This window comes from Ixodes scapularis, unplaced genomic scaffold (assembly GCF_016920785.2).
Source record: "Ixodes scapularis isolate PalLabHiFi unplaced genomic scaffold, ASM1692078v2 PGA_scaffold1__304_contigs__length_218370807, whole genome shotgun sequence".
NCBI classification, from domain to species: Eukaryota; Metazoa; Arthropoda; class Arachnida; order Ixodida; family Ixodidae; genus Ixodes; species Ixodes scapularis.
The window spans coordinates 67,458,300-67,482,084 of record NW_024609846.1 but is presented as its reverse complement, the minus strand read 5'-3'; the positions used below and the strand labels follow the sequence as shown (position 1 = coordinate 67,482,084).

General features: G+C 45.9%; 1 protein-coding gene across 3 annotated transcripts in view; it reads right to left on the bottom strand.

Annotated features, from left to right (window-relative positions):
- Positions 1-379: 379 nt before the first annotated feature.
- Positions 380-23,785, bottom strand: part of LOC115320984 (male-specific histamine-binding salivary protein-like) — a 115,123-nt gene continuing 91,717 nt past the window's right edge. For all 3 annotated transcript variants that reach the window (XM_040216480.2, XM_040216479.2, XM_040216481.2), the window contains exon 6: positions 380-690. In XM_040216480.2, the coding sequence (XP_040072414.1) occupies positions 524-690 (167 nt within the window). In that variant the 3' untranslated portion in view covers positions 380-523. The remainder of the gene's footprint in view (positions 691-23,785) is intronic.

The following is a 23,785-nucleotide window of genomic DNA, read 5'->3' as shown; positions in this document are numbered from 1 at the left end:
TGGCAACGTGAGCTGCGTCGGTTTGGGCGTTGCAAGCAGTACATAACAGACGTGTGTCCAAGTAATTTGGCAGGACGAATGTCAAATCTATAGAACTGAAATAAAATATCCAGGTTTTATCGCATACCGCCTCCATCTGTTAAGTAAAAATAATGAAATTGAGCTTCGCCAAGACGCCATTTTAATGTAGATTTTTGGAAGTATCGTAGAAAGCAATCCTCCTAACTTCGGATGCATGTTCTAAGTTATACAGACTATCTCCTTTATTAAATAATGTTATTCTGCAAATAAACATTTTTATGGATGCACTCTGAGAATACACGATTCTAATTTTTTTTTCAGAACAGTTTACTTTGTTTCTTTTACTAAACAATCATTGAGCTGCTAAAATATTTTTATTTGAGCATACCACCACCCTGGAAATACTAGAAACTCATCGAAATTATGCGGACGTAGTCTAGCGTACTCTCAACTGATTGCCATAGTGTGCAATGTTGTGTCTCTTGATTCGTCAAATTTCAGTCTATTTGGAACTCTTTGAACGTGAACTGCATGTATCATCGTAGATTTCGTGTTTTTGTGGGTTTTTGCATAGCTTATCGTATTCTCCTGTGCATTCAGCGATCTTCTTCTTGACGCTTGCATCGTCTCCAGAGCCTACTGCATCTGCACTGACCCAGAGTTCACATTCTGGAATGAAGAAATGAGAATATTATAAGCTTTTTTTGGCTTTATTTCCATCGCATTAATGTTTTACGCGAGAGAGTAAGACCGATTATTATTTCCGTGGACTTCCCAGTTATTGATAGTGTCCAAGCAAAATCTTTTCAATCAAGACTCCTTAAGTTTCACAACCAGCAATAAAACAAGTAAAGTTGATGAGAAACATTTAGCCTCGAGGATAACTTTTTTCATCTGTCACATGTAAATTTTTATAAGAAAATGAACATCTGAGACAGTCACGTCCTAGCTTACACATGGCTAAAGAGTGATGTTTTATGTTCGCGTTAGAATAGTAGAAAATATTACAATATAACTAACGCTCATAGTATCACATGAGTACCAATAAGTAATAACGAAACAGCAGCAAGTTACAACATGAGAGGAATAAGTTCATCAGAATGTTTTCAATGTGTAGCAGGCATCACAGCATCCGTAGACGAACTCGAAAGGGTTAATTTTTTTTGTTTGTTTCATCAGTAAAACTGAACCGCAGGGGTTAGTCTAATTATGTACGTCAAAAACTAGGTGTTTTATTAAACGGTGAAGCTGGTTGCATGCACGAAAATAAGTATCTCGTGCACAACATAGTAAACATATTTGGGCTATTACTAGAGGTTTCTTCGCGGAGCATATAGAACTCAGAATACTTAACGTTTCAAATATTTCTCACGCACTAAATTTTATTTATATAAGAATTCAGAGTTTGGTTTGAAAACAAGTTCGGCGTCCCTAAAGCCGGGTGACACTGAGTATACATCACACAAAAGACAGTCTGCATACAGATTCGAAAGCTAGTTACCGCGAGATTCGTGCTTCGAGTGCCGCGTTGCAATGAATTCAAGCAGGAAACTTGGCACGCAGCATTCGAACCTCGGATATTGCGACGACTAGTGTTTGCAGACTGTCTTTTGTATGATGTATGAGCGCTGTGACCCAGGACTAAAAGTTGGCAAAATTAATATATAATTGCATTTTATTAAAACATTTAGAAAGTTCTATTAAAACTCTAAACTCTAATGTATACCTTAACAACAGCTTCAAAAACATGCCGTAATCAGATCGCCGATTCTCACCAGGGTGATGCAGAGGAGAGGTGTTGGATGATTGGTATTTGTACGTATACGTGTGATCCCAACTTAGAAATGCGTAAGATATACTTCGATACTTTTTGAAGTAATTGATTTTGAATAATTTTTCATATTGCCCAGAAAGTAGCGAAACGAATCTTAAACATGGGGACAGCGAAATAGATATCTAATCACGGAGCCATGGGCAAACAAAGCAATCCCAACAAAACTTTGAAATCTACGTACGTCATCACGAATAGCCAGGGTAGTGTTCACACCGATTTGTTCCAAATGATTAAGACGCTGTCTCATTGAGAAGCCAGTTGGACCACTCTACCAGTCGACACAATGAAAACGCGTTTCCGGCGACTCTGTAACTTTCCAAGACACTTCGATGAGCACACTTTCAGCTCTCAAATTATTTCGTTCTTTGACGAAGGATGCTGTCGCCAGTTCATTACGTGTGCTGCTCTCAGGTGTCATGTTTTGAGAGGTCATCGGCATTCGAACGCCCAAGGTCAAGTTCGGTTTGCTTCGAGGAGTTTGGAAACTTTTCAGTGCACTTTGCCATTATGCTTAAGTCGATTGTCGCACAAGGGAGGCTTCGCTAAAAAATCTCAAAGGCCACATCACCGATGGTATCTCTGTTACGTGTCCGTACTCCAACTGCCACGAGGTATTTGGAGTGAAATCATTACTCATGGCACATTTGAGCAGGGCGTGTTCACGAGTGACGTCTTCGCAACTGCACATCGCCTGCAGACGCGCTTTATGTTGAAGACCCTTCAATTCCATCGTGCGGATTGTAATGAAGACGGTGCTTTTGCCGTGAGAAAATCCCGTGATAATAACCACGACGTGTTTATAGGGAGTTTCCTGAAAACTGTTTTCGCATATCCGATACGGTACGTTGGGCCCTTCGTTAGGCACTGCGCATGCGCTATTACAGAAGTATAGCATATGCCCAGTTCCTACCGGAGGGCCCATCGTTCTCTAACAGATGTGCAAAAACGGTCCCCTAAAATTCTCCATAGTTTTTATATTCGGAAGCCTTGCTTCCCAAGCACCATATTTTGTTACACTATCCAGACCTCCTTCTGGAGTTTGGTCCACTGATCAATACGTGGACAACACTACATGTTTGGGGGGGGTTGCACGCGGTGCATAGAAAGTCGCGTGCGCCCCCCTTCCCCTTTTGTTCGTAATCCTGCCTTATATTTGTTATTACATAAATATGTCATATTATACTATTATATATAATATTATTATTCATTTTTATGGGGAAACGGCCTGCTTCTACTCATAGAGCAACAGAACCACACTCAAGGGATTCTACTGCATAACCCAGTACAAGCACTCAGTTACCGAGCTCACAGCTAGACCTCGAAGGGGTAGAGAACTTCGTTGCACCATGGAACGAGATGTCTGGGGCCCTGCAAGCTTCCTTGAAGTTCAGCAAGCGACGAGAACCCAAGCATCGCAGAGAGATGGTTCGCATCATGGTGCAGACAGTCACGAAGACATGCAACCGGCCCTTAAAGAAACACTTCGACGGTATGTCACGCAAGAGAGTAAGGAATCATTTATTTTTCAAAGACGCTATTAATGGACGCGTCGTGGGATCCGGGCACAAGTTTTGCAAAAAAGAGTTGTTGCCAAGGGTTGATAACAACCTTCGGCAGGAGAAGCCATGCCACTACGAAAAGGAAGATAATAAAAATACAAAGCGGATGTGTGCACACTTCCCTCCCTTACGAGGCTCAAAATGTCCTGAAAGAAAAACAAGCTGTGCTTGAGGATCTCTAACAGAAAGAAATAGAGGGAAGCCAGAGAGACAATGCATTGCGCCTCATGAAGGTCACGCACTCACTGCAAAGGAAGAATGTCTTACGACTTCACTGAGCGTTAACCTCCCACAAACAGGCACTCTCTCTATTACAGACACAAAAACATACACACAGCGAAGAAGCCATAGCTTTTTGTATTTTGTCTTTATTTTCTACGTATTTCTAAAACAAAACCAGTAAATTGTATTGTCTTCGTTTTTTTCTCCGCCTGTTAAATCAAATACGTAAAAAGTCCGCGATTATCTCCCCAATAATTATTTTTGCAGAAAAGGTGAGAGATGGGCAGCTCACGTATCCATCGTCAAGCGTGGCAATATGCTTCGCTTCAAATATTTCCCAAGTTAGTTGCTCGTTTTATCGGTCTATCACGGTGAAACCACGTAGTTGTTCCGTACACCCGCACTCCCGGTAGTGCAGACCCAGATGTCCCGAGTTGGCTCTAATGAGGTTATTGTGGTGTTCGCGAAGTTGATCGTTGAGGCACCGTCCAGTCTGGCCAATATAGCGTTTTCCACAGAAGAGAGCAATGGAGTACACGTCTGTTGTATGGTGGCGTGGCAGCTGAAGTTGATTGCCCTGCTTCAGTACCGGAAAAGAACAACCGTCTACAAGGCTACAGTAGCGTCGCCACAATAGTTCCCCCATTCAAGAATAAAAAGAAAATGCTATGTACAACATTTGAAACAAGGACACTAATATAAAACAAAATCCAGGAATCTTTGTGGTCTGAATGTCTGTCTGGCAGAACGGCTTGGTTTCATTGACACTGAATAGGGCGAACCGATGAGTGGACATCCCGGTGCCGCCGAGGTCGATGGAGATGCCGGCAACACAGTCTCCAACAATGTCGCGGGGAGGTGATTTTGGTTGCGCGACCACAGAAGGCGGAGATGCAGCTGACGATGGGGTCATTGATGGCGCTGAGAACCATAGGATGTGGCCCAGGGCATCTTGAGGAGGCGGCTTTGTGCTCGTCAGTAGGACGACAAGCTTCTCCCTGTTCAACACTTTCTCATCTTCTAGGCGATAATCGTTCTTCCCTAGGTATTTTCCCACCTTGAGAGGTGCAGAATAGCTGAGGCTACCTTTTGGAGTGTGTCTTAGTAGTTTGACCCGTACTTTAACTCCAGGTTTCTGCACACTGACTCTTGTTCCCCAGTGGCATTCGTATACTTCTTGAACTTCTGCTGGTACTTAGTCACTCGTTGTCAGTGCTCTCCCAGACTCTTTGTTGGTTCATCGAAAAAATCCTGTGAGGGCCCCCCACGATGTCCAGCCCCGTCTTTAAATTTGCGTCCTTGCAGCAGGAAAGCTGGCTTCTTGACTGTGGCTGCGTGAGGAGTGAAACTGTAGACACCTAGGTACGCCACTACCGCTTTCTTGAGGGGACGCTGCTCCTGGACACAGACTTGCACGAAGTCCTTGAACACACGGTTGAAACGTTCAATATGTTCATTACTCTGGGGATGGTACGCCGAATCGAAGCTGTGTCGCACTCCCCGTTCTGTCAAAAATGCTTCAAACACTGTGGAAATGAACTGAGGGCCATGATCACTGACAACTTGAGTAGGGTAACCTTCGCGGCTAAACACTGCACGTAAAAACGAGATGATCTTTTTTGACGTCACTAGTGCCGTCAAACACACTTCGGATCACTTGCTGAAATAATCAATTAGTGTTAGAGCGTACGGGCAGTGAAGCATTGGAAAAGGGCAGAACAATGTCTATTCACACTTTTTCCCAAGAAGCAGACAGGAGTGCAACTGAATGTAGGGGAGATACGCACGAATTTTGCAGACTTGTCACCTGCTTCACAAACACCGCAGGAAGTAACAACAGTTTCAATATGTTCGTCCATTCCAAGCAGCCAATATTTGTCACAAGCCCACTGCTTTGTTCTTGTTATTCCAGGGTCAGCTTCGTGTGCTAGTTCCACAATCTTCGTAATAAGAGAGGTAGGAACAACAACCCAAAATCCCCAGAAACAGCTGATTTCCACTCATGGAATGTTCTTTTACTTGTTGAAAGGGTGACATGTAAGGATGCAGCTTCTTTATTGGTGGCCAGGTACCGGTTGTCAAAGTAATCACTGGTTGCAGACGGTTGTCCTACCAAGACTCTTCGACTAACTCTTGCTGCGATACACGCAAAGAAATGGCACAGACAACCTCGTCTTCCTTGGTTTCCTCGGGCGTATCAAGAGGCATTCGCGAAAGAGCATCTGCCACAAACTTGTATTCTCCCTTCCTGAAAACCCTGGTGAAGCTTTAGGCGAGCAGAGGAGCATGCAATCTTGCAATCGTGAATGGTCTTTGGCCAGTTACTTGCGAGCTTAACAGTGTCAACAGTCACTGGCGGTCGGTCTGCAGCGTAAAATGCCGACCCCACTAGAAAACACGCCAGTGCTTGAACGCACACATGCAAGCCAATGCCTCACGCTCTCCAGCAAAGCATATCCGCTCTTGTGGCGTTAGAGTTCGAGAAGCAAAGGAGACAATCACAAGGCCTCCGTTTTTCTTCTGCTGTAGAACAGTTCCAAGTCCGTATGCTGAGGCGTCAGTTGTCACGACCACGGGCCGCTTAGGGCCTAACCTTTGCACAGGCTCGCAGAAAAGTAAGAACTCAGTCTCTTAAAAATGTTTCCCGAGCATCAGTCCAGCGGAAATGTTCACCTTTGTGTAGTAGCTAACGGAGTTGTTCTGCCAGCTCTGCATACCCAGCGATGATATTGGCGTTGTAGCCGACCATGCCCAGAAACGAGCGTAGCGTGGTGACGTCTGTAGGTGCTTGGGCCTTGACAATCACGTCAACAAGGCTTTGCATGGGTGACACTCCCCGCTAGCTGACAACGTGTCCCAAGAAGGACAGTTCCAAAACATTGAAGATGCACTTGTCGCTCAGCTTCAATCGCGCTTCGCTGATGCGGTACGGAAAACTTCATGCACATTCTTGAGGTGCTCCACTGCGGTAGTTCCGAGAACAATGATGTCATCTAGGTAGTAGTGTACTTTTTGACATCCCTTCAGTATTGTACTCATCATTTTCTAGAACGTAGTAGGAACCGTAGCCAACCCAAAACAAACCCTGGTGAACATGAAATGTCATCCGTATGTTATGAACGTCGTCAGATCTCAGCTTTCCGGGCACAAAATGACACGATGGTACGCGGTCGATAGATCTAGCCGCTAGAAGTACTTTGCTCCGACCTGTGCTTGTAGCATTTCTTCAGTGTGAGGCAACGAAAAGCTAACAATTATGGCGGCCTTGTTTACTTCTCTTAAATCAACGCAGAGTCGAACTTTCTCGTTTTGTTTTTCACCCTCACTCAGACGCGTCAGACCCACTCAGACCCACTCAGACCCACTCAGACGTTTCTGAGTGGGAAAGACCCACTCAGACGCGTCGATTTTCTCGATGACGCCTGCCTGTAGATTTCGATAGCGCTCTTCAGACACCTCGTCCCGGACAGAAAAAAAAAACGGCTAATCCAAGCCCCTTCGCCCGTAGCGCCCTCTTGGGCGCTGCGAGCGAAGTGGATTTGATGAGCAGCTCTTTTATAAAAAAAACCCGTTTTGTTTGATACCCAAGGTTGACCGGCACACAGGTCAAGGTCATAGAAACAATAGAACGCCGGACTATATTTTTTATACAACATAGACGTCAGTCGTCCCGTACATAAAGTCACTGTGACCTGTATTGTTTTTACAACGCTATGAGACACGAGGACGACGCCTTGACGTCAACGTCGTCATCGACGCTGACAACATGCCTCGCACGACATCAAGACTGCGTTCTGACATCATATTGTGTTGACAACGACGACGATATCAACGCTCCGTTGATGACAACGACGACAACGTCACGGGACGTCAAGATGACGGCGTCCTTGTCAATGCGACGTCATAAGGACGCTTGGTGTCAGTTCGTCGGCGTCTTTGTCGACATGACGCAACTCGACGTCATTGAAGACGTCCCGACAACTTAAGAACGTTGACGTTGACGTCATCAAAGACGACGTTACACGACGTCAAGACTTCGTCGTGACTGCGCGTCAACGTTGATGCTGGCGAAGGCGACGTTACACGCCGTCAAGGCTTCGTTGTGACGTTGACGTTAACGATGACGTCAGGATGACGATAACGTGACGTCATAGCGATGCTTGACGTTGCGCGGGGCGTCGACGTCAACGTGGGCATTAACGACCATTTCCACGTCGTCCTCGACGCGGCGCGCGACGTCATGACCACGTTGCAACGGCGACTTCATGTCGTGTAATGGCGTCGTCCTCAACGCGACGCGATGTCACGACCGCGTCACAACGGCGACTTGATGTCGTGTAACTGCATTGCCCTCAACGCGACGTCACGACTGCGTTACAACGACGACTTGGTGTCGCGAAACGGCACCGTCCTCGACGCGACGGGATGTCACGACGGCCTTGCGACAGCATCTTTGCGTCGCGCAACGTCGTAGTCGACGATAACGTCGTGGCCCCGTCGTAACGTTACGTCGTTCTGTCGTGATGCTTTGACGTTGCCTCTGACGTCAAAATCATAAAAAAATACAATATAACCCCTAAGGCCCTAAGGAGCTATATTGCCCATATGACCTTGACCTGTGTCGTTGCTCGATCGCGCGCAGCGAAGGTGGCGCTGCGATCGAAGTGGCTTGGTTTCACCTTATCGCTTTCCACATTGTGAGGTGTAACTGAAAGCATGAGCGGAGCCTGGATCTCGCCCCACTCGTATTTTCTAGTACACTCTACTTTCGGTTTGTTCCAACACTTCAAAGAACTCGTCGCTGTTAACATTGAAGTTGCCCTGAACGATTCTCTTTTAAGCGAAACAGAGAGGATCATTGAGTTCATGCAAAGCAAGAATCTGGTGAAAATATTACCGCATCTCAACGTGGTGAATGCTGTTGATTGGGCCGAAGCTCGGGTGGTGCTGAGGATACTGATTTTGGTCATAGGTAGTGCTGATGGCGCCGTTTTCATTCATGTCAGTAGAAAAATCTGTGGTTTTCTTCTTTTTCTTTTTTTAAGAAGACAGATGGGATGGCAACCCTGAACCCCCTACTCTTTTTTTTTCTTCTTTTTCTTGATACTGATTTTGGTCATAGGTAGTGCTGATGGTGCCGTTGTCATTCATGTCGGTAAAAGTACATTTTTGTAGAAGAATGTGTGGTTTTCTTCTTTTTCTTTTTGTAAGAAGACAGTTGGGATTGCAACTCAGAACCCCCTACTCTTTTTTTTCTTCTTTTTCTTGATACTGATTTTGGTCATAGGTAGTGCTGATGGTGCCGTTGCCATTCATGTCAGTAAAAGTACATTTGTGTAGAAGTGAGTGAGAAAATGTTTTATTTTCAGGTGGGGTACCTGTTGCCCTTGAAACTCGTCATTGGCTACAGGGGGAGGGGAAGGAGGGATTGGGTTTAAATGTAAATATCAAGTCCGGCGGACTTGATGAACTCTATCAGCGAATCTAAAATTGCTTTTCTGTGCTCGGGGGTGCCGTCTGGAAGAACCCATTCCTTTAGGCAGCGTGGTTTTTCTTGTGGCGGTAGAGCATTCAAAGCTAGTTTCCGCTTGATGTCACTTTTGGGGCAATCCCAGATGATGTGTTTGATGTCTGCCAATATTTGACAGTGATCGCAGATGTCAGTTTCGGAATCTTCCCCGTTGTCGCTTTTTCGGAATTTATACTTCAAGGCCGGTGTCATGGCGGTTCCTGTACGCAACCTTCGTAGGCATACACGCTCCCACCGACTGTAAGATGTCGATGGAAGGGGGTGTTCGTCTGGCCTGCGTAGATCGGCGAGTCTTTGGCTTCTTTCTAGCCGTTCTTGGGCTTTGATTTCCGACGGTGTCGACGTCGTCTTCGATGTCTTCATCTACGACGGGATGCACTGAGCCTTGGCCGGGTGGGACTGCCTGTAGCTGCTCCCGTGCGGCTGCATGTGCCTCGTCGTTTCCGTGGATACCATGATGTCCGGGGATCCATCGTATCTTGATGGTACGGCCTTCAGCTCGAAGCTGTCGGGCCGTAGCCTTGATGCTTTTAACCGTTTTGCTGCGGCTATCATGTTTTTTTCAATTCTCGTACGGCTTCTTTAGAGTCCGTAAAGACATAAATGTTGATTTTATGTTTTTCTTGTTCTGCACTCTCGACCGCCGTCTTGATGGCTTGAAGTTCAGCCTCCTTGACGCTGGTGGTATTGCCCAGGGAGGCGGCGACTCTTCTCTGGTCGTTTGCGCAATAATGAGCCATAGCTGTGCATTTGTCCTCCTTGGCTGCGTCCGTGTAAATAATGACGTTAGTGTCATCTTCAAGAAGTAATTGTACCTCGGTGTCGTGTTTCCTGGCAGCGCTATTTCTTCTTTCAACTTGTGTTTTTCCTTGATTTTGCGGGGTCGGTCTTGTATCAATAACTATCTCGTCTTCCCATGGTGGAGGAGGTTTCGTAAAAACTTGGTAGACCTCGTTGTTGTAACCAAGAGCTCTCAGGATCTTTCTTCCTTGTTCAGTTTTTTCAAGCCTCAAGTTTTGACTGATCTTGTTTTCTTGTGCTATTTCTTCGATCGTGTTGAGTCCTCCGATCTCGTGAAGCGCTTCCACCTTGGTGCACCTGGGAAGCCCAGTGATTACTCTCAAGGCTTCCCTGTTAAGTGCTTCAAGTCCGTTCTTTTGGGCTCTGGTTAGACTGAGGTAGTTCACCCCGTAAGTTGCCTTTGGTACAAGGAAAGCCTTAACCTTGGTCCTGAGGATGTCTTCTTTAGCTCCCCACGCTTTGCCGGTGGTGTGTTTGATCATATTGAGTGCCTGCTTCCACTGACTTTTGATTTGCTGGTACCAGCTTCCCGCCTTTCCGTTTTCGTCAACCACGATACCGAGTATCCTAATTGAGGTTTGAGATTTAATTTGCTGGCCATTGATGAGGAGCTTGATCTTGTCTCCAACTTTTTCATCTCGCCCTCTGACGTTGGATATGGCGACGTAATTTGTTTTTTCGGTTGAGAGTTGTAACCCCGTCTGTTTGGAAAAGTCTTGAATTGTGTCCAGGGCTTTTTGAAGCGTGATGACTTGTGTGGACGTGCTGCAGTTCTTTGTCCAAATAGTAATATCGTCTGCGTAAATGGTAAATCCCAAGAAGGGAATTTTTTCTAGGGAAAGAGCAAGATCTGCCATCACCATATTAAAAAGTGTTGGCGAGATTACGGCTCCTTGTGGGACACCGATCTTGTTATCCGTCATCGGTCCTCTGGTTGGTCTTATAGCCGTTTGGTATTTTCTTTTGTCCAGAAAAGAGTGAATGAATTTCAGGAGTCTCCCTTTGATTCCTCTTTTGACTGCACCACGTATGACCGCGTCGTGGGGCACAGAATCAAAAGTTTTCTTTATGTCGATCGTGACGATCAGCCGTGGATTGTAGGATGGTCGTTTGGAGGTGATGTCCTTGTGAATAAGGGCCAAACTATCCTGCGTTGACAAACCTGATCTGAAGCCGGTTTGTCTGGCGCAGTAAGCCTGGCTCTCAATTTCGAGGAGCCACGTGATTCTCGCCAGGACCATCCTCTCCATGGTCTTGCACAAATTGGAAGTGAGTGAGATTGGTCTTAGGTTCTGGATTGAGTCGGTGAGCTTGCCTGGCTTGGGAATTGGAATAACCGTTGGCAGTTTCCATTCTTCGGGCAGCTGTCCTGTCTCCCATATTTCGTTGAACCACGCCAGCAGTTCCGTCTTCTTTTCCTCTGGCAGGTTCTTGAGAGACGTGATGGTGATCTTATCCGGTCCGGGTGCGGTGTTCCTTGCTGATTCCAGAGCCATTATAAGTTCCCCCATGTTAAATGGGGCGTCTGCTGGTGACCGATGGTCGAGCTCGGGAACCCTCTTTTTGTAGCGTTGCTGCAGCTGTTGTGTTGTCGGTTGCGGGAAGAAGTGTAACCCTGCCATTACTGCAAGATCTTCTTCCGTGATTCCGAGCTTGATAGCGAGATTTTGTCCCGTACAATTGTTCTTTTTCTTACCGGACATGCCTTTGTATGTCCGCCACATTCTTCTAATGCCGGTTTTTTCATTGAACGAATGGCAGTGCCGTCTCCAGATTTGCTGCTTCAGCTCCTTCGTATAACGTTTGGCTCTAGCCGTGGCGATGTTTAGTTGTATTTTGTAGCGGATGTTATACTTTGCTTTTCTATATCGCTGTTGAGCTTGAAGTCTGCTTGCCCAAAGGTTCAGCAAATGCATGTCTGGGTTGGGAGTGTCTTCTTTGACTTGGTAGGTCCTTGTCGCCGCTTTGACTGCCAGTTGGATTTGATGAACGAGGGGGAGTGAGGAAGGGACCTTTTTGATGGCATCGCGAAACGTGTCCCATCGAATGAAGGGTGCGTCTCGTCTCCGTGTACCGTTGGTAGGGAGCTCGATCCTGATCGGCAGATGATCACTACCCATTGCGTCTGGCAATGTTTTCCAGGAAAGTTTTATTTTCTTGCTTGCCCAAGTGAGGTCAGGCGTCGTGTCTCCTTCTTTGGCATGAAGGCCAATCCTCGTTGGTATGCAGGGTTCGTTGACTAGTACTAATCCGACCTCCTTCATTTTGCACTTTAGTGTCGTGCCTCGAGCTGATGAACGGGTATAGCCCCAGTCCTCGTGCTGAGCGTTAAAATCTCCGCTGATTATGAGAAGTTCTTTATTGGGTCTGAGGTGCGTGAGCCAGCTCATATCATCTCCGTCTTTAACGTCAGGTCGGATGTAGGTTGAAGCAATTATGAGAGGCTTCCCTTCGTGTTTTATCTGCACAGCAACTAGCTCTCTTTCTTCATTGCACAGATGTGCCGATTCTGTACGCGCGTGTGGAACTTGTTCCTGAACTAGAATGGCCACCTGCCCGATGATCGCTGTCACTGCATCTTTGCCATTCCCGTGGTGAATCGTTCTCGTTATGGAGGGTTCTGTGTACGTTTTGTATCCATTAAGTTTGACGGTTTCGTGGTTGGTTTCCTGAAGGAGAAGTGCCGCTGGTCTTCTCTTGCCCATTCTTTCGAGTTGAAGTTTGAGCTCCGCACGTTTGTTTGCAAAACCTCTACAATTCCAATGAAAAATCCAAGGGTGTACCTTTGTATCTTGGTAGTTTGAGCCGTTCGGTTTCATATTTACTGTGGTGGGTGTTTGGCAGTGAGGTATTTGTCGAATTTCTCGCCGATGTAGTTCACCTTGGTGAGGATCTCAAATGCTAGAGATTCTAGTTGTTCTATTCGGCTCGTGTTGGTCTGGACGCTTGCGAAACCTTGCTCAACCCTTCGGCTCAGTGTCTCGAACCTTGCTTCCATATCGAATTGCATCCTTGGTGTAATGTTTGAAAGGAGTGAGGTTGGGCTCTGCTGCCCCGGCTGCCGTTGTTGCGCATTTCCGGATGGTGCGGAGGTTGTGGAGTAGAATAACTCTACCGGATCGGTTGCTTGTTGATTAGGCCTTATTATGTTAGCCCACGAATTGTCTGAGAGAGCCCTCATAGGTGCTGGAGATGTCTGTGTGAACATACTTTGCAAAGACTGCGAGGTCATACCTCCTTTCGTGGCAGATCTCTTACTTTGGTTATTTCTTCGCGCGTTGCTTCTCGGTGGAATTTTCCTTTTCGGGCACTCGTTGCTCGTGGCAATGTGTGGTCCCTCGCAGTTCAAGCACCTTGGTGTGGCCTGGCATTCTTCAACTTCTCCATGTTCATGTCCGCACGATCCGCATCGTTTGATCTTTAAGGGGCATACGTCAGACTTGTGGCCGAGTTGATGACACCCGTAGCAGACCAGTGGTCTTGGCCTGTATTCTGACACCATGTAGACCTCAAAGACGTAGCGGACATGTCGGGGCACAGTTTTGCCTTCAAAGGTAACGAGAATGGTCTTTTGCTTGATGCCCAGGGCTCGTGCTGCGACAATCTTGTGCGTGTTGCACGTAAGCTCGTTTACGAGAGTTGCTGGGTCATCGTGTGGTGAATTAAGGTATATCACCCCTCGCACTTCGTTTGAGCTTATCGCTTTGTAGGGTTGCACAGCCAGTGGGCCGTGTTGTTCGTTTGGGATTTCCGTGATCTGCAGAAACTTGGAAACGAGCGAGCTGTTCCTAGTGGTGATGGCAATGGTGTTCGCTTTTTCGTGTCTGTGCAAGGTGAACTCGTCGACGTTGTTTATCCCGACCTTCTCAATGGCGGTGCGGAGTTCTTTTGTCGAGAAGTCCTCGATGTTATGTTTGCACACAGGGCGGAGAACAACCGTCTGGGTTGGTGGTTTTGGAACATTTTTGTCGAAAGACTCACGTTGGCCTGCTGCCGCCTGGCTGTGTTTTCGCTTTCGTCGCACTGTCTGCCAGCCGTCGTCGTTCTTATCGTCGGTGATGGGGCGATGTTGTTCTTCGCGTGTGTGGTGAGAGCTAGGGTGCTATGTTGCGCTTTTTGGACTCCCAGGAGACTAGGGAGAGGGAAGTGACGTCAACGACACAGCAAACGCAGATTGGGTGTTGATTTCGTTTGCTTCTGTCAACATCCAATCTGCGTTTGCTGTGTTGTTGACGTCACTTCCCTCTTCCAAGTCTCCTGGGAGTCCAAAAAGCGCAACATAGCCCCCCTATTTTCAAGAGTAGGAAAGTCTTCTTCGTTCATGGCAGAGACTTCGTCACAAAGAGGTGTCGTTTCGGTCTGGCTTTCTTTGAAACCATTGTTCTCTTCGTCGTTGTTTAAGAGCAGTAATTGAAGTTTCTCCCGCTGCTCCATTCATTTCCTCAGGAATGCTTGGTTAGCCATGCAGGTGTTGACCCAATCCTTGTTGGTACTGCACGTCAGGAAGTATCCTGCGTCCATGACGATGTTCCGTTGTAAAACGGCGGTCGAGGACGCCTGGCTTCCAATGCTTCCTTGAATCGCTTGGGCAAGAGCAGCGGTAGGCTTAGCCGCTCCGCTTCCAGTATGCATCTTCTGACCCTTGAAAACGCCTCCAAGGGTCGCTTGGCGTGTCGGCTGGTTAGGTGACTCGTCCTCGTGGGTCGTCGGTACCCATGGCGGCTGCGATGAGGTGCCAGGAACCTTTCGTATCGGTGCAATGATCGAACCTTGGAAGGAAGCTCACGAGCAAACGTCTGGTCTCCTCGAGAGCTGAGGCCAGAGTCCCATTTGTGTAGAAGAATGTGTGGTTTTCTTTTTTTTTTCTTTTTTTAAGAAGACAGATGTGATGGCAACTCAGAACCCCCTACTCTTTTTTTTTCTTCTTTTTCTTGATACTGATTTTGGTCATAGGTTGTGCTGATGGTGCCGTTGTCTTTCATATCAGTAAAAGTACAGTTTTGTAGAAGAATGTGTGGTTTTCTTCTTTTTCTTTTTTGTAAGAAGACAGATGAGATGGCAACTCAGAACCCCCTACTCTTTTTTTTCTTCTTTTTCTTGATACTGATTTTGGTCATAGGTAGTGCTGATGGTGCCGTTGTCATTCATGTCAGTAAAAGTACATTTTCGTAGAAGAATTTGTGGTTTTCTTCTTTTTTTTTTTGTAAGAAGACAGATGGGATGGCAACTCAGAACCCCCTACTCTTTTTTTTTCTTCTTTTTCTTGATACTGATCTTGGTCATAGGTTGTGCTGATGGTGCCGTTGTCATTATTGTCAGTAAAAGTACATTTTTGTAGAAGAATTTGTGGTTTTCTTCTTTTTTTTTTTAAGAAGACAGATGGGATGGCAACTCAGAACCCCCTACTCTTTTTTTTTCTTCTTTTTCTTGGTACTGATTTTGGTCATAGGTAGTGCTGATGGTGCCGTTGTCATTCATGTCAGTAAAAGTACATTTTCGTAGAGTGAGTGAGAAAATGTTTTATTTTTAGGTGGGGTACCTGTTGCCCTTGAAGCTCGTCATTGGCTACAGGGGGAATGTGTGGTTTTCTTCTTTTTCTTTTTTTAAGAAGACAGATGGGATGGCAACTCAGAACCCCTACTCTTTTTTTTCTTCTTTTTCTTGATACTGATTTTGGTCATAGGTAGTGCTTATGGTGCCGTTGTCATTCATGCAAGGAGGTTAGAAGTACTAGGAGGGGGCACGTTGCAATATTGGTGAAGCCTAGTCATATAAAGTTTAAACGATTTTGTGCCCAGCGTGACCGTAGATCTGTCTGGCGATTGGTGCGCGTGACATGTCACGTGCGAGATGGATGGTTGATTGTAGGAGGATCCTTGCAGGCTTGCGCGCGCTCCGCCCGGTAGGTTTTATCAGATCGAAGGCTAGGTTGTGGTGTATTCTAGTACACCATAGCTAGACGAAGGCTAGCTACGGTCACGTGGTGTGGTGAGAGTAAGGAGGAAAATGCGAAAGAGGCGAGGCGTCAAGGGAGCATGGCTTGCGGAGGCTACGCGGCTGACGTCATGCCCTCTCCTACCCTTCTATTCTCCATGCATTCATGTCAGTAAAAGTACATTTTTGTAGAAGTATGTGTGGTTTTCTTCTTTTTCTTTTTGTAAGAAGACAGATGGGATGGCAACTCAGAACCCCCTACTCTTTTTTTTCTTCTTCTTTTTCTTTGTACTGATTTTGCTCATAGCTAGTGCTTATGGTGCCGTTTTCATTCATGTCAGTAGATTTTTTTTTTTATTTGATGTAGAGAAAGGAAATCAGAGATGTTAGCCTGGAGTTGATCTCCTGACTGGCTACTCTGAGTGGGGAGGGGAGTTAGGGAATGAAAGATATAAGTATGAAAAGAAGGCGTTCCATCTCAGGCCCACACACACACTCACACGCACGCGCAGTACATAAATTAGAAAATAATAATAAAAAAAATAAAAAAAGGCGGGCAACGTTTGCGACCTTAGGTCAGAGTCTTTTGTCAAGGCCTGGTGCTGACAGGAACTTTAGAAGGGCATTCGTTGACTTCGCAGCGTGGCTTTCGTCATCCCATGGTCCGAGAAGATGTTGAAGAGTGAGGGCTGATCCAGTTGTCTGATGAATGTCTTTGTAGAGCTGGTGCCGATTATCAGTATACTTAGGGCATTCAAGTAATACGTGTTTGATGTCTTCAATGGTTCCGCATAGGGGACAGTTGGGTGATTCGAGCTTTCCGATGAGATGAAGGTAGTAGTTTGTGTAAGACACTTTTAGGCGCATTCTATGAAGAACTGCCTCCCGTCGCCTCTTGAGACCGCGTGGAACTTGGAACGTTAAATTTGGGTCAATTATTTTTAAGGACGAGCTCTGGTGGGCGACCGCTTTCCAATGACGCGCTGCAGTAGACCTCTCCAGGAGTGCCACAGCTGCACGAATGTCTGATCTTGTAAATGGAGCCATAACTTGCTGAACGTGGTCATGGCCACGTGCAGCCATAGCATCAGCCATTTCATTTCCTTGTAGGCCACAGTGGCTAGGTATCCATTGGAAAGAAATTGAATGTCCTAAAAGGTTAGCATCTGCATGAACTTTCAGAATTTGTAGAACTAATTGCCTATTTGGACTCTTTCTACGTGGAGACTGCAGCGATTGGAGAGCTGACTTAGAGTCAGAAATAACTGTCCAAGTGCGAGGAGACATATCTAATATGTAAGAAAGCGCCTCACGAATGGCTACCAACTCTGCCGCAGTGGAGCACATTCTGTGAGACAACTTGTGGCCCGCGCTCAGACAGAGCGCCGGGGACGCCAATCCAATCGATGATCCTTCATGTGTAGTCGATGCATCTGTGTATAAATGGCAGGAGGAAGAGTGCCGCGTATATAAAACAGACAAAGAAAGCTGACGAAGAACAACTGGAGGGAGCGCTGATTTTTTAATTATTCCTGGGATGTCTGTGTGGAGCACAGGAGGGGGCAACAACCAAGGAGGCGTAGCGAGGATGAGAGAGTCCTGATATGCATCTGGAATGTTCTCTTTGTGATCAATAATGGCCTGTGCAATGCGGCTGTAGAAACACCTCTCCGGTATGTCCGCTAGGTGGTGCGAGTCATGCCGTGTAAGGTGCCTTATGTGATTTCGTAGAGTCTCCTGAACGCGAATGGCTCTGATAGGTAGGCAGTGAGTTTCAGCTATTGTATCAATGGTCGAGGTTGAACGAGGTACCCCAAGGCATACTCTGAGCGCCTGTGCTTGAAGAGATTCAAGCTTTTTCATGTTCGTGGGACTTAAACCATGCATAACTGGCAAGCTGTAGCGGAGACAGCCAACGAATAAGCTGTTATATAAACGCACATGTCAGTAGAAGAATGTGTGGTTTTCTTCTTTTTCTTTTTTTTTGAGAAGACAGATGGGATGGCATCCCAGAGCCCCCTATTTTTTTTCTTCTTTTTCTTTTTTCATTTTTTTTTCGCTTGCTCTCGCTGCTGAACTCACGAGCAGGAGCTCGGGAGCTCCTGCTCGTGAGCTCACGAGCAAGGGCACGAAGGACGGCGGACGGGCATACAGACATGGCTAGACCCTAAGGAGCTTCGCCCCTAAAAAAGCTGAGAAGAGTGCTGCAAGAGTGTAAGGGCCAGCTCTCCGAAAGTCATCAAGCAGACATCGTGTGCCTAATTGTACTGTTTGTGACATGCTTTGATAAAAAAATACTGTCTTCTACTTCCGCAGAATGAGGTACAACTGTCTTGAGTTAACGTCTGGGATTACCAATGCTCATTGCACTCCAAACGTTTTTAGGAAGACCAGTGAGTAACTGACTGGAATCAATATTCACCACCCATGATTACGTGCCTTGTACCGCGTGGGTCAAAGGGATCGATGGCCGTTTGAACGGACGGCAAAAATCGGGTTCTTCCCGTAGTGCGCTAGAATATACTGTAGGTGCCTAAAATTGGTGCAAGCGTTTACTAAAATTGTGAAAGGGTTAGCTCTCCTGTGTAAATCAAGAGAAACCAAACTCTGTTTTCTCTATACATTGTACGTACACTGAAAAAGTTTTATGTGTTACTGTGGCACTCATTTGGCCCAAATAGAAGAATAAGTAAGCCAATTTTATTTGCACTCCAGTTCACAAATTGTTCAATCTTAGCAGACGCTATAATATCCCACAGCGATTTTCTGATGATTTTGAGAAAAAACGCTTAGCGATCATTTTTCCATAGACGAAACCAAGTTCTGATTTTCTTTCCTTTGACTCCGGCAGTTTCATGTATTCCTACTCTCTAGTAATGAATGCACCAGCTTCGAGCATCTGTTTAATAAATCCCAAATTGGCAAGTTAAGAAACCGGTTTATGCGGTCCTTTCAAACCGCCATCGATCCAGTAGACTCACGTTGTAGTTCATGATGAGTACGGGTGCTTTCCAAAACCTTAAGTTGTCATTATTCCCTTCAATTTTATATTGCTTTAATAGCTTTGCAGTGTACAACATAATATTGGAAAGTAAACATATACGGCAGAAATCTGCCTGGTTGGGTCAGAGTTAAAGTCGAAACCAAGTTGGTTTCGAAACGTCGGGTTTCTTTCAAATATTGGTGGGAGCAACGTTTTCGGACTTTTACAGCATGTTCTACCTTCATTTGCGTCCTATGTTTGTTCTTTATTTTGTAGCGGAAACCGTCTACTCAGCCAACAGTACTCGATCTCAAGTGATGGAATAACTGTGATAAACGAAATTGATATGTTCGACCACGCACTGGCTGTTTTATTGAGCGCGTACTACCTTTTCAACATTGCATGCCCAGAGGAGCTTTGCACTCCTTGGAGTTTATTTAAAAGAATTGAACTCATTTTTCCTTTTTGGCATCTTTTGGTTTGCCAATTTGTTCCTTTGTATACTCCGTTCGACGACCATAATTGTCAGCAATGCAGGGCTGCCTACACAGGAAGTCAGAATTTTGTTTGCGGACGCCTGAAATTCCAGTACTTCTGCCGAAATTTTCCTCGCTTGCCGAAATAATTATATAATACTAAATATTCGTTCTTCTCTGCGTCACTTCAATTTTTGCGATGAGAGATATATTCTGTAACCTTTACGCTTCGCCTACGTTTCGCAAAAAGTAGTTTGTCAGGCCAAAATGGTGGACAAAGGAATTATGGCGAGGGGGAATGTTACCGGGAGATTCAAACTAACGAATGGCACCCCATCTTCGACTTAAATGTTATTCACGTCATCAAAACATGGTATTGCTTTATTAACTTTTTTGGAGCTTTTTATAATAGTCATTCGAAAACAAAAGGTGTAACACAAACTAGAGTTCTCAAACTCGAACACATTGAGCTCGAGACATGGTAGGCAGCATTGTGTGTACGGCACTTCACGAAATATTATTCGCCACGGTAAGTCTGTATCTTGCATAGTGTCTGTACCTCCTGACATCGCAGTATTTCTTGTTGCACTCAAGCTTTCTTTTTCCAGAAGGCACAGCGGCTTTCTCAGAAGCGTCGATTTTACAGGCCCCTTCCTCCATAGTTTTTATGGCGGCAATGAAAACTGATTTTGCCGAAAAAAGTTCTCCGAGTGCTCCTCAGTGCTTGCTGCCAGATGGTGGCACAACAAAGGGAATATTCCAAAAATAACCAAAGCCACTGAAATTTTATGTTATATAAAAAAAAATCATAAGTGACCTTTAAATTTTATGATTCATACGGTGCCTAAAATTTCCCTCAAACTAGCAAGATTTCCCCTTTTACCACGTTGACCTGAGTATTCCTTAATCTGGAAAAATTCTTTCGGGTTGGCAGCCCTCCAGCAATGACTCCAGATGTGAGCTCCTTGTCTCAGAATGTGCATTGCTTGCTTGAAAACTTGTGCAGCAAGAGTTCCTGGCAATGCTAGTGGCATGCTAAAATGAGATGGTGTACAATACAAAACAAGTATGATTCTTTCATTTCGTGTTCCCTGTCCTTTGCTTACTTAGAGAAGCTGTGCAACAATTTCAGTGCTTTGCTTAAATAATTTGGGAGTTGGTGTCTCGACTTTTCGCAAGTAAAGAACAAAAAACGCCTTTGCCTACATCTCTTAGTTTTTATTTTAAAAATTGACAACGATTGAAGTTTTCGGCACCTCTCAATACCTTCACCATCTTCCGAGTCACGTGCGCTGTGACGTGAATTGGGGACGCGCGGGGTTCCGGTGAAGCTCTCTCTTATACCTCGTTTCAGCTTCCGTCCCGGCGCAGCCAAAAGCTAAGGGACGGTTCCCAACTTTGAGAAGAGGATTCCTAGGCACCACAAAGTAGTCCACAGAGGATTTTTTTAATAACTGTTTTGTGCGTAAACATTGTACAATACTTCAGATGTGTACTGGTGAGAATGATTTGCAACTAAATGGATAAAATATCCGAAGTTTATGTTTTTATTAAAATATTAAATGCATTTGGTTTGGTAAAAATGCGTACACCTGTTGGCAACACGGCTGCAGCGCTCGGGTTTTCTGTGTTATTTTGTTCCCGTAATGGCCGAATCATGTGCTTCGCTGCTTTCCTCACCGAGCCCTTCCAAAACGTCCTTTCGCAAAGGCACGTTTGGGCGTCAGGCACAAGAGGCCGTGATGAATGTCTGTTTTCAGAGTTGGCAGTAAACTCCGGCCGCGTCATACCGCGAAGTTGTAAACCGAAGCAGTGTTGTAGGCATTACCGAAAAAAGGTAAGGAAATACGTTACTCGTCACATGGGCGTGTGATAACGCGTTACCGTCCTATGTTACAACAAAATAAAATGAACGCATTACCGTTACCGTTACTGATAAAAAGTAAGGCATGTTACTTTAGCCAAACTTTTTTTCATTACGAATTAACCATCTTTACTGTTTTGACGTTACGGGTGTGCATACGCGCCATATTTTAAAAAAATATTATGTGCATGCAGATCCTGAACATAGTACTTTATCTTTCTTACGGTTTCACCTAAATACTTACAGAAAACGCAAAGAAAAACGCAAAAACTCAAAAACTTCACATGGCTTGGCACCTAGAAGCACAAAAAAAAATTGTTTAACTTTTTTTTAAGTCTTGGGAAGAAGAAGTAACTTCGTTACCCGTTACTCGAAATATGTAACCTTAATGCGTTAGCCAGTACTGTTCTGAAAAAGTAACGAGTATCTACACGTTATCGAGAAAAAAATGCGACGCGTTACTTGTAACGCTGTTACTGTAATGGCTCTACAGTGCCGTAAAAATGACGTTGTACTGCAAATCTGATCTACGGTCAATTTTAACACCTGTGCCTGTAGATTTCTACGGTCGCCGTTTAAATTTACTGTGAACGAGATTTACAGTGCACCATTATTTTTTATAACGCAATAGTGGGAGCATCAGCTGCTGGTTTTTGACCGTGAACTTTACGGTCCATTTTTTACTGTCATAGGCTACGTTTACATGAATGCGATCGTAGCGCATCGAATCGAGCAGGGACCAATCACACGGCGCCTTTTTTCTTACTTCTTCCTCTTCTACCCAACTGCTACCAATCAAAATGATGAAATCTCGACTCGATGCGCTACGGTCGCATCCATGTAAATGCAGTCATAGTGGATGATATTTCAAACAAGATTTGTGTTGTGTAGTTACCGCCAAGCGCGCGCTACTGGGACTATGGTGGCGGCGCTTTAGTTCTTTCGCTCTTCTTCGTTATCGTCGTGTCAGTTGAGGGCACGAGAGGTTCGTTCTAGTTCCACGCTCCATGGAATAAACCTCGGGCCATGGTCCTCCGGTCTACTGTGTGTGTTGCCCCGTCAAGACACGACAACTTGGCGACGAGGAGGTTTCGCTGAACTGCTACGCGGAAGCCGACATGGCAACGGGGGATCCGGCAGCGACGGGTCAAGTGCCGCAAGTCTTCGGCCGACTGGGACACGTCGAGCGCTTCGACGAATCGACGAGCGACTGGCCGTCGTATGAGGAATGACTCACGTCGTTTCTTCTGGTCAACCGAATCGCCGAGGACGACAAGGTACACGCATTTTTGAGACTCATAGGCCCGAAAACGTACAGTCTTCTGGAGTCATTGACAGCACCGGAGTTGCCAGTAAGAAAAACGGTGTATGAGCTAAAGAAGCTTTTGGGGGATCACCTGGCACCGAAGCCATCGGTAATCAGCGAGCGTGCAAAGTTTCACAGAAGAATGCAGCTCGAGAACGAATCTGTAGCAGCCTTTGTTGCAGAATTACGCAAATTGGCGCAAACCTGCGACTTCGAAGCCGCACTTGACCAGTCCTTGAGGGACCGTTTCGTCTGCGGTTTACGCAGAGAGGACATTCAGCGTGTGTTGTTCACAGAGGGCAACAAGCTAACTTTCCAGAGAGCCGTCGAAAAAGCGCTAGCCACGGAAGCGGCAAAAAAGAACGTCGCTGAAACACATGCGTCAGAACCTAGAGTTTCGGACGTCCACAAGGTGAAGGCCGTCGCGGAGTTGAACGTGACGCAGCGAGACTGCTATCACTGCGGCTCAGCGAAACATAGAAGCCGGGTATGCCCGCACATTGCGGATACCTGTTTCAAGTGTAACAAGAAGGGGCATGTCCAAAGAGTGTGTCATGCTGACAAAGAAAAGAAATCGAAGTGGACGCCACGTAAGGCGATGAAGAAATTGGTTCCTGTTCAAGACCCAGTTGGCATAAAGGAAATGACCACGTCTGGTATGGGACCAATAAAACTCACAATAAACGTGCAGGAAGTTGCCTTGGAAATGGAACTGGACACAGGAGCAACTGTTTCTGCCATGTCACTGCAACAGTTTCGTCAGATATCTCCTTCAACAAAGATCATGCCGACGACGCTCAAGCTGCCCACGTTCAAGGGAGACATCGTTCAGCCCATCGGGGTTGCTCACGTCGACGTGCAGTACGGACAGCAGAGGACCGAGCTTCCCCTCTACATCACAAGAGAAAAGTGACCACCTCTGCTCGGCCGGCAGTGGCGGCAAGCGATCCGATTGGATTGGAACCGGATATTCGGGATCAACAGCATTGCTAGGTCAGATGTTTTGGCGCTTTCCGAACAACGCACAAAGCTTAGTGCGCTTCTGGACAAGTACCAAAATCTGTTCAATAAAGACCTGGGGACTATTGCTGAAGAAAGGGCAGAGCTGACGCTAAAAGAAGGTCACGTACCGAAATTCCTCAAGGCAAGAAACGTGCCGTTTGCCCTACAGCCTGCTGTCGAGGCTAAACTAAAGAAGATGCAAGACATGGGCGTCATAACACCAGTCACAACGAATGATTATGCGACGCCGGTT